General features: G+C 47.7%; 1 protein-coding gene across 5 annotated transcripts in view; it reads left to right on the forward strand.

The window, feature by feature from the left end:
• Positions 1-13308, forward strand: part of ARHGEF39 (Rho guanine nucleotide exchange factor 39) — an 88215-nt gene that overhangs the window by 36647 nt on the left and 38260 nt on the right. For 4 of the 5 annotated variants that reach the window (XR_004000969.1, XM_030567087.1, XM_030567088.1 and 1 more), the window contains exons 3-4: positions 10581-10675; positions 12000-12120. The exons of the other annotated variant lie outside the window; for it this stretch is intronic. Coding sequence is in view for 3 of the 4 variants with exons in the window: in XM_030567087.1 (XP_030422947.1) it covers positions 10581-10675; positions 12000-12120 (216 nt within the window). In the remaining variant the exon portion in view is untranslated. The remainder of the gene's footprint in view (positions 1-10580; positions 10676-11999; positions 12121-13308) is intronic. 5 annotated transcript variants of the gene reach the window in all.

The raw sequence follows: 13308 nt of genomic DNA on the forward strand, positions 1-13308 counted from the left end.
ATATTGAATAAACAGCCTTATTCAAAAAGAATACAAATCAAAGCACTCCAGCACTTATATTCATGCAAATACCAAAAAAAAGAAACCATATAACTTACTATCTGATCTCTTTGTCCTTACACTTAGAAACAGAAGACTAGAAAGTAGAAACTACTTCTCCAAAGCTCAGAGAAAGCAGGCAGACAGACAAAGACCCCAGACACAAAATTCCCTCCACCCAGAGTTGAAAAAAATCCGGTTTCCTGATTGGTCCTCTGGTCAGGTGCTTCAGGTGAAAGAGACATTAACCCTTTGCTATCTGTTTATGACAGGGCCCCTGGACGATTGAGATACAAAAGGAGCACTTAAAGACGATAAAGTCATTGCGGAGAAACTAAATGAATTCTTTGCTTCAGTCTTCACGGCTGAGGATGTTAGGGAGATTCCCATACCTGAGCCATCCTTTGTAGGTGACAAATCTGAGGAATTGTCACAGACTAAAGTGTCACTAGAGGAGGTTTTGGAATTAATTGGTAAACTTAACAGTAACAAGTCACCGGGACCAGATGGCATTCACCCAAGAGTTCTGAAAGAGCTCAAATGTGAAATCGCAGAACTGTTAACTAGAGTTTGTAACCTGTCCTTTAAATCAGCTTCTGTACCCAATGACTGGAAGTTAGCTAATGTAATGCCAATATTTAAAAAGGGCTCTAAGGTGATCTCGGCAATTACAGACCAGTAAGTCTAATGTCAGTACTGGGCAAATTAGTTGAAACAATAGTAAAGAATAAAACTGTCAGACACATAGAAGAACATAAATTGTTGGGCAAAAGTCAACATGGTTTCTTTAAAGGGAAATCATGTCTTTCTAATCTATTAGAGTTCTTTGAAGGAGTCAACAAACCATATGGACAAGGGGGATCTAGTGGACATAATGTACTTAGATTTCCAGAAAGCCTTTGACAAGGTCCCTCAGCAAAGGCTCTTATGTAAATTAAGCTGTCATGGGATAAGAGGGAAGATCCTTTCATGGATTGAGAACTGGTTAAAAGACAGGGAGCAAAGGGTAGGAATAAATGGAAAATTTTCAGAATGGAGAGAGGTAACTAGTGATGTTCCCCAAGGGTCAGTCCTAGAACCAATTCTATTCAATTTATTCATAAATGATCTGGAGAAAGGGGTAAACTGTGAGGTGGCAAAGTTTTCAGATGATACTAAACTGCTCAAGATAGTTAAGACCAAAGCAGACTGTGAAGAACTTCAAAAAGATCTCACAAAACTAAGTGATTGGGCAACAAAATGGCAAATGAAATTTAATGTGGATAAATGTAAAGTAATGCACATTGGAAAAAATAACCCCAACTATCCATGCAATATGATGGGCGCTAATTTAGCTACAACTAATCAGGAAAGAGATCTTGGAGTCATTGTGGATAGTTCTTCTTCTTCGAGTGGTTGCTCATATCCATTCCAGTTAGGTGTGTGTGCGCCGCGTGCACATTCGTCGGAGATTTTTTACCCTAGCAACACTCGGTGGGCCAGCAGGGCGCCCCCTGGAGTGGCCCCGCTGTGGCGCCTGATATATACCCCTGCCGGCCCATCCACTCCTGAGTTCCTTCTTATCGCCCGTGTCGGTCGTTGGAACAGTGGAGCGCAGCTTAGCTGGTCTCCACCTCCCTAGCTATTCGCTCGTTATATAGTTATTGTGAACATAGTTCCTTTTCTATAGTTCTAGTTAACATTTATATTAGTAGTTCTTATAATAGTTGTGTATATAGTTAAAGAGGATCGGGGTCTAGTCCCTTCTCCTCCCCTGGTACCGGGGCCCATGCCCGGTTCACCAGGCTTCAAACCCTGCGCAGCCTGTCATCGGCCAATGCTCACAGGAGACCCGCATGACTCCTGTTTAAAGTGCCTGGGCGAATCCTACCTTGCGGACAAGTGCCGAATCTGTAAGGCTTTCAAGCCCCGAACAAAGAGAGAGTGGGACATTCGCCTGAAGCAACTTTTGTTGGAGGCAGCTCTAACTCCTCCATCCTCAGCACCGACTCTGGCACCGGGGACAATTGCCCCCTCCGCACCGGAGCGCACGGTTCCAGTAAAGACCCCTCGGCACCAGCCTTCACCGGCTCAACTTTCTGGCCAGCACCTCTCCCTCTCCCCGAGGAGCAAGAGGAACAAGGCTCCTGCGGCACCTGTATCTACGCCGCAGTCGGAGTGTACATCCAAGGTGGACCGCCTGGCACTGTTGACTGCTGTGGCACCACTTGCCTCTGCACCGTTGATTCCAGTCTCACAAGAACCATCGAGTCCGGTACCTGCCAGCTCCCCGGCGCACGCTGTGGTCAAGCTCGTCGTGCCACACTGGAGACCTTCTCCACGGCTCAGGAACTAATTGCTTTGACGGAGCCTGAGCTGCCCCAACCCCCGGCACTGCTGGTGTGGGTTGTTCAGTCATTGGGCAAGCCTGCCATGATGAGGCCATCTTCGCCGGGCACTATCGAACACTGCTGGTCCCGATCGAGGTCCCGCGGACACTCTCGGTCCCGCCATCGCTCCCGATCCCGGCGCCGCTCGCAGTCCCGGTACCGCTCTCCATCCCGGTACCGGTCGTACTCGCAGCACCGCTAGAGATCCCGGTCTCCTTCACGGTACTCTCAGCACCGGTCCAGATCCCAGCACCGCTGTACCTCTCGCAGCCGATCTCGGCATGGAGACGTAAGGCACCGGTTGACCTCCCGGCACCACGCTGGTTGCAGGTCCCGGTCCCAGCACCGCTACGACTCCTGGTACCGTTCGCCGGTACCGCGCAGACAAGAGTCCAATGGACGCAGAGACCTGGTCCAATTGACTTCAGTTCCTCCGTGGCCTTCTCGTCATCCATCTGTCTCCTCCCATGCGGACAGTGCCTCCTACGGGGATTCGGATACGCATGCCCATGGCCCGGACCATGTACCTCATCAGTGGTCCTTTTGGACGCCTTGGGCTCATCATCAAGCCCAAGGCGAACCGACTGGCCCATCACGCTCCGGTCACTCAGAGCACTGTGTGCCCGAGGCAACTGTCAGCAGACCTCCCCCAGCTGGTACAGAGGAAACCAGTGCGCACACACTGGACCCGCATGATCTTCCGGAGACAGAGGTCCCCCTGGACCAGGCGTCAGTGCAGGACCCACTCGTCCCGGGGCTGTCATCCTCCTCTTCCCCAGATGAGGCAGTAGTGGGGACATCATCGTCGGAGCCACCTCTGATTGAGCTTCGGTCACACCAGGACCTTCTGCGGCATGTCGCCCAGAATATCAGCCTTCCAGTAGAGGAGGTTTCAGAGGTTGAGGACCCTGCGATTAGCATCTTGTCCGCAGAGACACCAACCAGAGTGGCTCTCCCCTTCATCCGTTCGATCCAGGCTAGAGCAGACACTATCTGGCAATCCCTGGCTTCCATCCCACCCACAGCCAGGGGGGTCGAACGGAAATACATGGTGCCTTCCAAAGGGTATGAGTACTTCTGTGCACCCCGCTCCCTGTTCATTGGTGGTACAGTCCGTCAACGAACGGGAGCGCCATGGCCAACAAGCCCCCGCACCTAAATGTAGGGAGGCCAGGCGCATGGATTTGTTGGGACGGAAAATCTATTCCGCGGGAGGTCTCCAACTCCGCGTGGCAAACTAACAAGCCCTCTTGAGCAGATACAATTACAATACCTAGGAGGCAGTCAGGAAGTTTACAGAGTTGGTTCCTCAGGATTCCCGCCAGGAATTTACAGCCCTCCTGGAGGAGGGGAAGAGTGTCGCGAGGACCTCCTTACAAGCCTCGCTAGATGCCGCCGATTCGGCAGCTAGAATGGTTGCCTCTGGCATAGCCATGCGACGTATATCATGGTTGCAAGTGTCAGGCCTGCCACCTGAGCTGCAACATACCATGCAAGACTTGCCGTTTGATGGACAAGGCTTGTTCTCGCAAAAGACGGACCCCAGACTGCAGAGTCTAAAGGACAACCACGTAATTATGCGTTCGTTGGGAATGCATACGCCTCAGACTCAAAGACGGTCATTCTGCTCCCAGCCTCTGCGCCCTTACCCCCTGCCTAGGCCAAGACAAGACTTTGCCAGAAGACGAGGTCGCACCAACCGCAGACGTCAGTCTGGACCTCAAGGGAGTAACAATTCTGGTCCCACCAAACCAACACCAGGACCCAAATCAAACTTTTGAGGGTGCGCCTGAGAGCAGTGTACCAATTGCCTCCTCGGATCCCTTTCAGTTCTACAACCGCCTTTCCCCGTTCCTCCCTGCGTGGTCCCAATTGACTTTCAGATCATTGGGTCCTATGTACGGTGGAGCTTGGATACCATCTTCAGTTTTTCACCCCCTCCCTCCCACCCCCCTCCTCGTCCCTCTTCAGGGACCCCTCTCACGAGCAACTCCTCATCCAGGAGGTCCACAGGCTCCTCTCAATCGGAGCTATAGAGGAGGTACCAGAGGAATTAAGGGGCAAGGAGTTTTATTCCCGATATTTCCTAATTCCCAAGGCAAAAGGGGGGCCTCTGGCCTATCCTAGACCTGTGAGGACTGAACAAATTCATCAAAAAGTTCAAGTTCCGCATGGTATCCCTGGGAACCATCATTCCTTCCCTGGATCCCGGAGATTGGTACGCCGCTGTCGACATGAAGGCCATTTTCCACATTGCAATTTATCCCCTGCACAGGCGGTATCTGCGCTTTGTGGTAAACCATCGACACTACCAGTTTACTGTCCTCCCCTTTGGCCTCTCCTTGGCCCCTCGTGTCTTCACGAAGTGTATGGCGGTCGTCGCTGCTTCCCTACACCGTCGTCGAATACACATCTTCCCTTACCTCGACAACTGGCTTATCCGAGAGGCCTCTGAGGCACAAGTCATCAGCCACGTGACCATCATCAAGGACCTGTTTATGCGTCTAGGCCTGATCATCAGTTGAGACAAGTCCACTCTGGTGCCTACGCAGAGGATAGAGTTTATTGGGGCAATGCTGGACTCCAACCTTGCAACAGCCAGTTTACCCCCACACCGGTTTCAGGCCATAGTCTCCCTCGTCCAAAGTCTTCAGAGCTTTCCAACAACCTTGGCTCGCACTTGCCTTGGTCTCCTCAGTCACATGGCTGCATGCACATTCGTCACAAAGCACGCCAGACTGCGAATGCGTCCTCTACAAATCTGGCTCGCCTCCGTCTATCGGCCGGGCAGAGATGCCATAGACATCATTCTGACAGTTCCGCCGAGCGTTCTAGGCTCCCTCGACTGGTGATGAACGTCATCCCGGATGTGTGCAGGTCTGCCGTTCCATCCTCCCCAGCCCTCCACATCCCTAACAACGGACGCGTCCTCCCTGGGCTGGGGTGTTCACCTAGGGCACCTGCGCACCCAAGGCCTTTGGTCGTCCCAGGAGTTGACGCTACACATTAATGTCAGAGCTGAGAGCAGTCCAGCTGTCATGCCAAGCGTTCCAGTGCCATCTGCAGGGCCATTGTGTTGCTGTATTCACGGACAACAGAACAGCCATGTATTACATAAACAAACAGGGAGGGACACGATCCTCCCCCTTGTGTCAGGAAGCGATCCAACTGTGGGACTTCTGCATAGCCCACTCCATAGACCTAGTAGCCTCCTTCCTCCCAGGAGTCCGGAACACGCTCGCAGATCATCTGAGCAGGTCCGTCCTGTCGCACGAGTGGTTCATCCGTCCGGACATTCTCCATTCGGTTTTCCAGAGGTGGGGCATTCCCCACATAGACCTGTTTGCCTCCAGAGTGAACAAGAAATGCCAGGTGTTCTGCTCCCTACAAGGTCGCTCCCCGGGCTCCCTGTTGGACGCATTCCTCGTTCCGTGGACGGGCCACCTCTGTTATGCTTTCCCACCGTTTCCTCTCGTCCACCGAGTTCTACTCAAGCTCCGCAGGGACAAAGCCCGCCTTATCGTGATCGCTCCGGCTTGGCCGAGGCAGCATTGGTTCACCATGCTGCTCGACCTGTCTGTCAGACCTGATTCCCCTATCACTCTGCCCGGACCTGATCACATAGGACTTTGGCAGGCTGCACCACCCGGACCTGCAGTCCCTTCATCTGACAGCATGGCTGCTGTCTGGTTGAGCCAATCGGAGTTGCGTTGTTCTGCCGCAGTGCAACAGGTGCTGCTGTGAAGCAGAAAGCCCTCCACGCGATCAACATACCTCGCTGAATGGAAGCGCTTCTGTCACTGGTGCACCCAGCATGACCTGTCTCCACGATCTGTATTACTCCCCACTATCTTGGGCTATTCATGGTCTCTCAGAGAGCAAGGTCTGGCGATCTCTTCTCTAAGAGTGCATCTTGCAGCTATTTCCACCTTCCATCCTGCGGAAGTTGTCAGTTCCATTTTTTCCCCACCCTATAGTCTCCAGATTCCTCAAGGGCTTGGAGCGACTCTACCCCCAGGTCAAACGCCCAACCTCTACCTGGGACCTGAGCCTCGTCTTAACCAGGCTCATGGGGGCCCCCCTTTGAGCCTTTAGCCACATGTTCGCTGCTGTACCTGTCCTGGAAGATAGCATTCCTAGTCGCTGTCACCTCGGCTAGACAAGTCTCAGAACTCGAGCATTGACTGTGGATCCTCCATATACTGTGTTCCATAAGGACAAGGTACAGCTGCGACCGCACCCGGTGTTCTTCCCTATGGTCGTCTCTGCCTTTCATGTTAATCTGGACGTCTTCCTGCTGGTCTTTTTTCCAAAGCTGCACTCATCGTGACGGGAACAGCAGCTGCATACTCTGGATGTCCGCAAGGCTCTCGCCTTTTACATCGAGAGGACCAAACCCTTCCGGCTTTGATCTCAGCTATTTGTAGCGGTGGCAGAACATATGAAGGGCATGGCAATCTCTTCCCAACGTATTGCATCGTGGGTGACATCCTGTATTCGGGCATGCTATGAGTTGGCTCACGCTCCGACTGGCCATCTCACCGCCCGCTCTACTCGGGCTCAAGCCTCATCTGCTGCGTTCTTGGCCCAAGTTCCCATACAGGAAATCTGCCACGTGGCCACCTGGTCTTCCATCCACACCTTTGCATCGAACTATGCATTGGTCCAGCAGTCCAGAGACGATGCCGCCTCGCTCCGACCCCACCGCCTAGGTAAGGCTTGGGAATCACCTAACTGGAATGGATATGAGCAAGCACTCGAAGAAAAGACGGTTACTCACCTTTGTAACTGTTGTTCTTTGAGATGTGTTGCTTATATCCATTCCACACCCGCCCTCCTTCCGCTCTGTCGGAGTAGCCGGCAAGAAGGAACTGAGGAGTGGATGGGCCAGCAGGGGTATATATCAGTCGCCATAGCGGCACCACTCCAGGGGTGCCCTGCCCGCCCACCGAGTGTTGCTAGGGTAAAAAATCTCCTACGAACGTGCACGTGGCGCGCGCACACCTAATTGGAATGGATATGAGCAACAAATCTCGAAGAACAACAGTTACAAAGGTGAGTAACTGTCTTTTCTCTGAAGACGTCCACGCAGTGTGCAGCGCCAGTTGAAAAAGCAAACGGGATGTTAGGAATCATTCAAAAAGGGATGGAGAATAAGACGGAGAATAGCTTATTGCCATTATACAAATCCATGGTACGCCCACATCTTGAATACTGCATACAGATGTGGTCTCCTCATCTCAAAAAAGATATACTGGCATTAGAAAAGGTTCAGAGAAGGGCAACTAAAATGATTACGGGTTTCGAGAGGGTCCCATATGAGGAGAGATTAAAGAGGCTAGGACTTTTCAGCTTGGAAAAGAGGAGACTAAGGGGGGGGATATGATAGAGGTATATAAAATCATGAGTAGTGTGGAGAAAGTAAATAAGGAAAAGTTATTTATTTGTTCCTATAAGAACTAAGGGCTACCAAATGAAATTAATGGGCAGCAGGTTTAAAACAAATAAAAGGCAGTTCTTCTTCACACAAAAAGGAGTACTTGTGGCACCTTAGAGACTAACAAATTTATTTGAGTATAAGCTTTCATGGGCTTAAACCCACTTCATTGGATGCATAGAATGAAACACACAGATCATATTTATACATACAGAGAACGTGAAAAGGTGGGAGTAGCCATACCAGCTGTAAGAGGCCGATCAATTGAGATGAACTATCATCAGCAGGAGAGAGAAAAAACCTTTGAAGTGATGATCGAAATGACCCATAGAAGGTGTGAGGATATTTTAACATGGGGAAATAGATTCAATTAGTGTAATGACCCAACCGTTATCTCTAGCTTGCTTGCTTGCTAGCATATATATACCTGCCCCTGGATATTTCCACCACATGCATCTGAAGAAGTGGGTATTGACCCACGAAAGCTCATGCTCCAAAACGTCTGTTAGTCTATAAGGTGCCACAGGATTCTTTGCTGCTTTTACAGATCCAGACTAACACGGCTACCCCTCTGATACTTGACAACCTTTCCCAGTCTCTGTTCAAACCTAAGTTAATTGTATCTAATTTGCATATTTATTTAACTTCAGCAGTCTCTCTTCTCTTCTTCACACAGTGCGCAGTCAAACTGTGGAAATCCTTGCCTGAGGAGGTTGGAAGGCTAGGACTATAACAGGGTTTAAAAGAGAGCTAGATAACCTCCATGAATTCAAGTCCATTAATGGCTATTAGCCAGGATGGGTAAGGAATGGTGTCCCTAGCCTCTGTCAGAGGGTGGAGATGGGTGGCAGAAGCGAGATCATTTGATCATTACCTGTTAGATTCACTCACTCTGGGGCACCTGGCATTGGTCACTTTTGGTAGACAGGATATTGGGCTGGATGGACCTTTGGTCTTACCCAATATGGCCATTCTTATGTGCACCGTACTACATTTAGGAAGAAATAATCAATTGCACAAATACAAAATGGGAAATCACTACATAGGAAGGAGTAGTACAAAAAGGATCTGGGGTCATAGTGAATCACAAATTAAATATGAGTCAACAATGTAATACTGTTGCCAAAAAAAAGTAAATGTCATCCTGAGATATAGTAGCAGGAATGTTGCGAGCAAGACATGAGAAGTAATTGTCCCACTCAACTCAGCACTGATAAGATCTTAACTAGGAATACTGTGTCCAGTTCTGGGCAGCATACTTCAGGAAAGATGTGTACAGATTGGAGAAAGTCCAGAAGAGAGCAACAAAGGTCTAGAAAATATGACTGAGGAAAGATTGGGGAAAAAAAAAAAAAAAAAGGGTTTGTGTAGTATGGAGAAGAGAAGACCAAAGGGGAACATATAACAGTCTTTAAGTACATGAAAGGCTGTTATAAAATGGAGCTTAATAAAATTGTTCTCCTTATCCATTGAGGACAGGACAAAAATAATGGGCGTAAATTGCAATAAAGGAGACTAGGTTAGATGGGAAGTTTTTCTTACTAACTGTAAGGGTAGTTAAGTAGTGGAACAAATTAGCTAGAGTAGTCATTAAAGGTTTTTAAGAACTGATTAAACAAACATCATTTGAACAGTCTAGATAATCTGGCTTCAGTGCAGAGTACTGGAGTAAATGACCCATCGAGATCCCTTCTAGACCTATGTGTCTATGATTTTATGATTGCCTTACCTTTATCAGCCAAACTTAAACCAGTGTCCCTAAATCCAGTATTAATTATATTCCTTTAATTCTTTATCAATCGAATCCTGTATCACCCATTGCTTTTCTTTTCCTGGAATCTATGTTGGGCTGACACGCCTATAATTGCCTAGGTCATCCCTTTTACCCTTTTTTAAATTGGTACATTAGCTTTCTGCCAGCCCTCTGTAACTTTCCTAGTATTCTAAGACTTTTATAGAAAATAGACATTAATGGTCCACATGGCTCTTACACCAGTTCTTTTGGGACTCTTTGATGCAAATTATCTGGACCTGCTGATTTTAAAAATATCTTACTTTAGTAGCTGTTTAACATCCTCTTGACATACTGTTGAATTAGAAAGATGATGATGAGACTCTATCATCTGGCTTTTTTCCAAATAAAAAAACAGGAGAACTTATTGAACACTTCCTTTTCTGCATTATTATTGAAAATTCTACCACTTAGGAACAAAAACAATCCTAACATACTTAAACGAAAAAACCCTCCAGCTGTTTGCAGTCTACCTCTGTTCATGGCTCTGAGACCTGTGACTTCAAATAAATTTGTGCTGGCCAGGGTCCTCCAGTGCAGTGGTATGGTTACTGGTATGAGGGGGTTGGCCCAGAAAGTTTGATGGTCCAGTGAGGAATAAACTACGTTTATAAGGAAGATGATGATATTCTCATTTGTTGCTGTGAAACAAAATAAGAGACTATAAAGCCCTAAGTGTTGCTGACCTTTTCCTGGGGGTAGTGGTGGGGCTGCCTTGGGCACTCATCACTTGTGTACAGTGATGGGGAAAGACAGTCATTGAGGAATAGCCTTGCCGCCTTGATGCCAGTAGAGTAGGAGCTGTCTTATGGTTGCTTTCACCGCTGTTGAGGGTGGGGGGAGGAGTGTCTGCAGTTTCTTGGTGTTGCTGCAGGCTGAGTGTAGCTGCTTCCCTGTGTAGACCATGGGGTATAACCCTTCTGTGTACTTCTTTCCTGGTTAGTATTTTGTGACAATTCTGAAGGCCAAAGGGACACTGCAGCCAGCTGTGCGGGAAGGCATCTTCGGGCTCCTGGAATCCATATATTGCACCAGCCAGTAAGTGACCGGCTTGAGGGAGTACCACACATGGGTGAGAGAGAGGGTGGGTGGGAGATAACTAACCTTGGTGGGGCTTGGAGATGTGCCCAGGGAGCTGCTGACCTGTGCAGATCTGTCCAGATAGCCAGAATGTCCATAGCTATGAGAAATATTTGGTTATTTTAAACGCCTTGATCACCTTGATCAATCAGTCCTTCAGCCCTCATATAGATTGTGCCAATCACAACACATCTTCCATTCTTCTCATATCCTGGCCTTCCTTCTCCATGTGCGGCCATGTCTTTTCACAATAAAATCTTCCCATCTCTTTGGAGGTCAGCCGAGTGGTTGTTTCAGTTCCTGCGGGTACCACTTGGGGACAGGCTGCAGTCTGTTGATTGTCAGTGAGCCTCTCTATATGCCCGGCCCATTGCATTTTACTATGCCTGCTCCCAATGACGTCCTGCACTCCACTTTATTGTCTGATCACTTCATTTGGGACTCGGTCGTGGATTTTAAGCAACAGTCTGTTAAAGAGGAGGGCCTTCATAGGCCTCCATTTCCATACTACACAGATGGCCTATTTGGAAGGGAGATATGCTGGTATTGAGAGACATAATTCTTTGTCCATCTCAGTCTAGCCAGATTGAAAACTAATCATGCTGTTTGTCTTGTAACCTGTATTGCCACCTGAGAAATATATAGTTTTGTCTCCATTCCTGACCCAGATGCTTTTTACCATATCAGCTCAGAAATTAGAATATTTGCTATGTCCTGAAAATGTTTGTTGTTTGGGCTGTTCCCCTATTTAGCTGATCTGCCATAAAAATAAGAAAAAAAGTAAGTGAAAGAGAGGCTACTTTTGATCTCAGTGAAATAATGTACTCCTCATACTTTTTTTTTCTTATTTTCTTATTTTACGGGTGGTGATTTTACAGGTGTAACTAATTTTAGAGAAGGGCTAATTTTGTATTTTAATTTGTGTGTTTAAAATTTTTGTTTTTTGGAGGAGTTGTTTCTAATTTTTTTTTAATATTAGCCATAAGCTATTGTGCATATAAGGTACTATATTATTAAACTAAACTATTCATATGCCTACCCACATGCTGATCACTTGCTGGGTAGAGTTTTTTTTTAACCCTAGAAAGTGAGCTTTCCAATGTTTTAGAGAATATTCTATTTAGTTCCCACTGGATCCCTTGATGTATCCTGGATTTAATTTCTGGGTGAGAGGGGTGACAGACCCCAAAATAATGGATAGAACAGGATTTGAAGTAGAGGGAGCCAAGGCAATTTTGGTTATCATGTAGCCCTCTCAGTGAGCTGCTGTCCTTGCACACAGGATTCTGCTGCTTCACTTGGAGAGAGGGCACTTGGGGCTAGGATTGGAGGGTTTCTGTCAGAAGCTGGAGCTCTATGGCCACTATGCTGAAAACTTGGAGCAAGCTAAGAAAACCCTGCAGGTGAGTTCCCCCTCTGCCCTTCTTCTTGTGTCATTCCACTCTTCTGTCATAGATATATCCCCTCTTTCATTCCAGAGATAGCAGTGAGGGACCAATTGTTTCCTGTTCAAAACTGTTGCCCCCCTATCTCCCCACCGCAGCCCATGATGAAATATTCAGTACTTCACGCTTCCAAAACTAGAGATTTAAATAAAGGAGGATCATGAAGAGAGTACAGCTTTTCATCTTCTAAAATCAAGAGTTTCTCTTCTGGTTTGGAGGAATTTGGCTCCTGCTCCTCCTCTGGTAGGCTCAGTGCAAACTCAGCAGGCAAGGGAATTTGAGAAGGGATCATTAGGAAGGAGGAGCTGGTGTTTGGCTGGAGAATTACCAGAGCTCCTAGCCTTTCCCATTACTGGGTAAAGTACCAGGAGAACCGTGACAGGGGGACTCCCAGCTAGGATATCTTTCTTTTGCCACCTCCTCAAATCTACCTTCTCCTATAGGAGAAGGAGAAAAGACCTCCCTTCCATTCTTGCCAGGTCCCGCTCAAAACACGTAGTATGTCTTTTAAATGACTTAGGCAAATTGAATGAAGGATAAAAGTCTTCCTCAGAAGGACCCCCTTGTCCCTCTGAATTATTAAAATTTTAATATCAGTGCAGATTTCCCAGCTCCTGGAGACATTGCGGTGGAATGCACTAAGGATGTGCTTTTGCTCACCTCAGGGTGCATGCATACATGCACTCTGTTGGCCTCCTTGGAGGATAGGAATATCTCTGTTACACTTGTCTTTAGTCTTGTCACCATAAGATGATGCAAGGCTGCATCTCTACATCATATTAAGCTGGTGATAAGTGCCACCAAAATTAATGAGCTCTTCATTACTATATCTACTTTAGACACACTTTTAAAAGTGTTTATAAGAACTAGTTTATCTTTCTCATGTACACACATACAGTTATCCTCTCTGAAACTGGGAAATGGTGGCTTGGAGAGGGAGAAGTGGCTTGCTGAATGTCATAAAATCAGTTGGTGTCAGATGGGTTTAAATAGGGCTTGGGAGTTCTGGTTCTTCTTCAGGTATGTGTCAGTCTGGATCCTACTATAGGTGTACATGTGTCTCATGCACAGGACCGGGTATTTTTGACTAGCAGTGTCCATCAGGGTGGTGGATGTTCCCAGTGACTCTTCGTGCTCTTTTACAGG

Source organism: Gopherus evgoodei, chromosome 6 (assembly GCF_007399415.2).
Source record: "Gopherus evgoodei ecotype Sinaloan lineage chromosome 6, rGopEvg1_v1.p, whole genome shotgun sequence".
NCBI lineage: Eukaryota > Metazoa > Chordata > Testudines > Testudinidae > Gopherus > Gopherus evgoodei.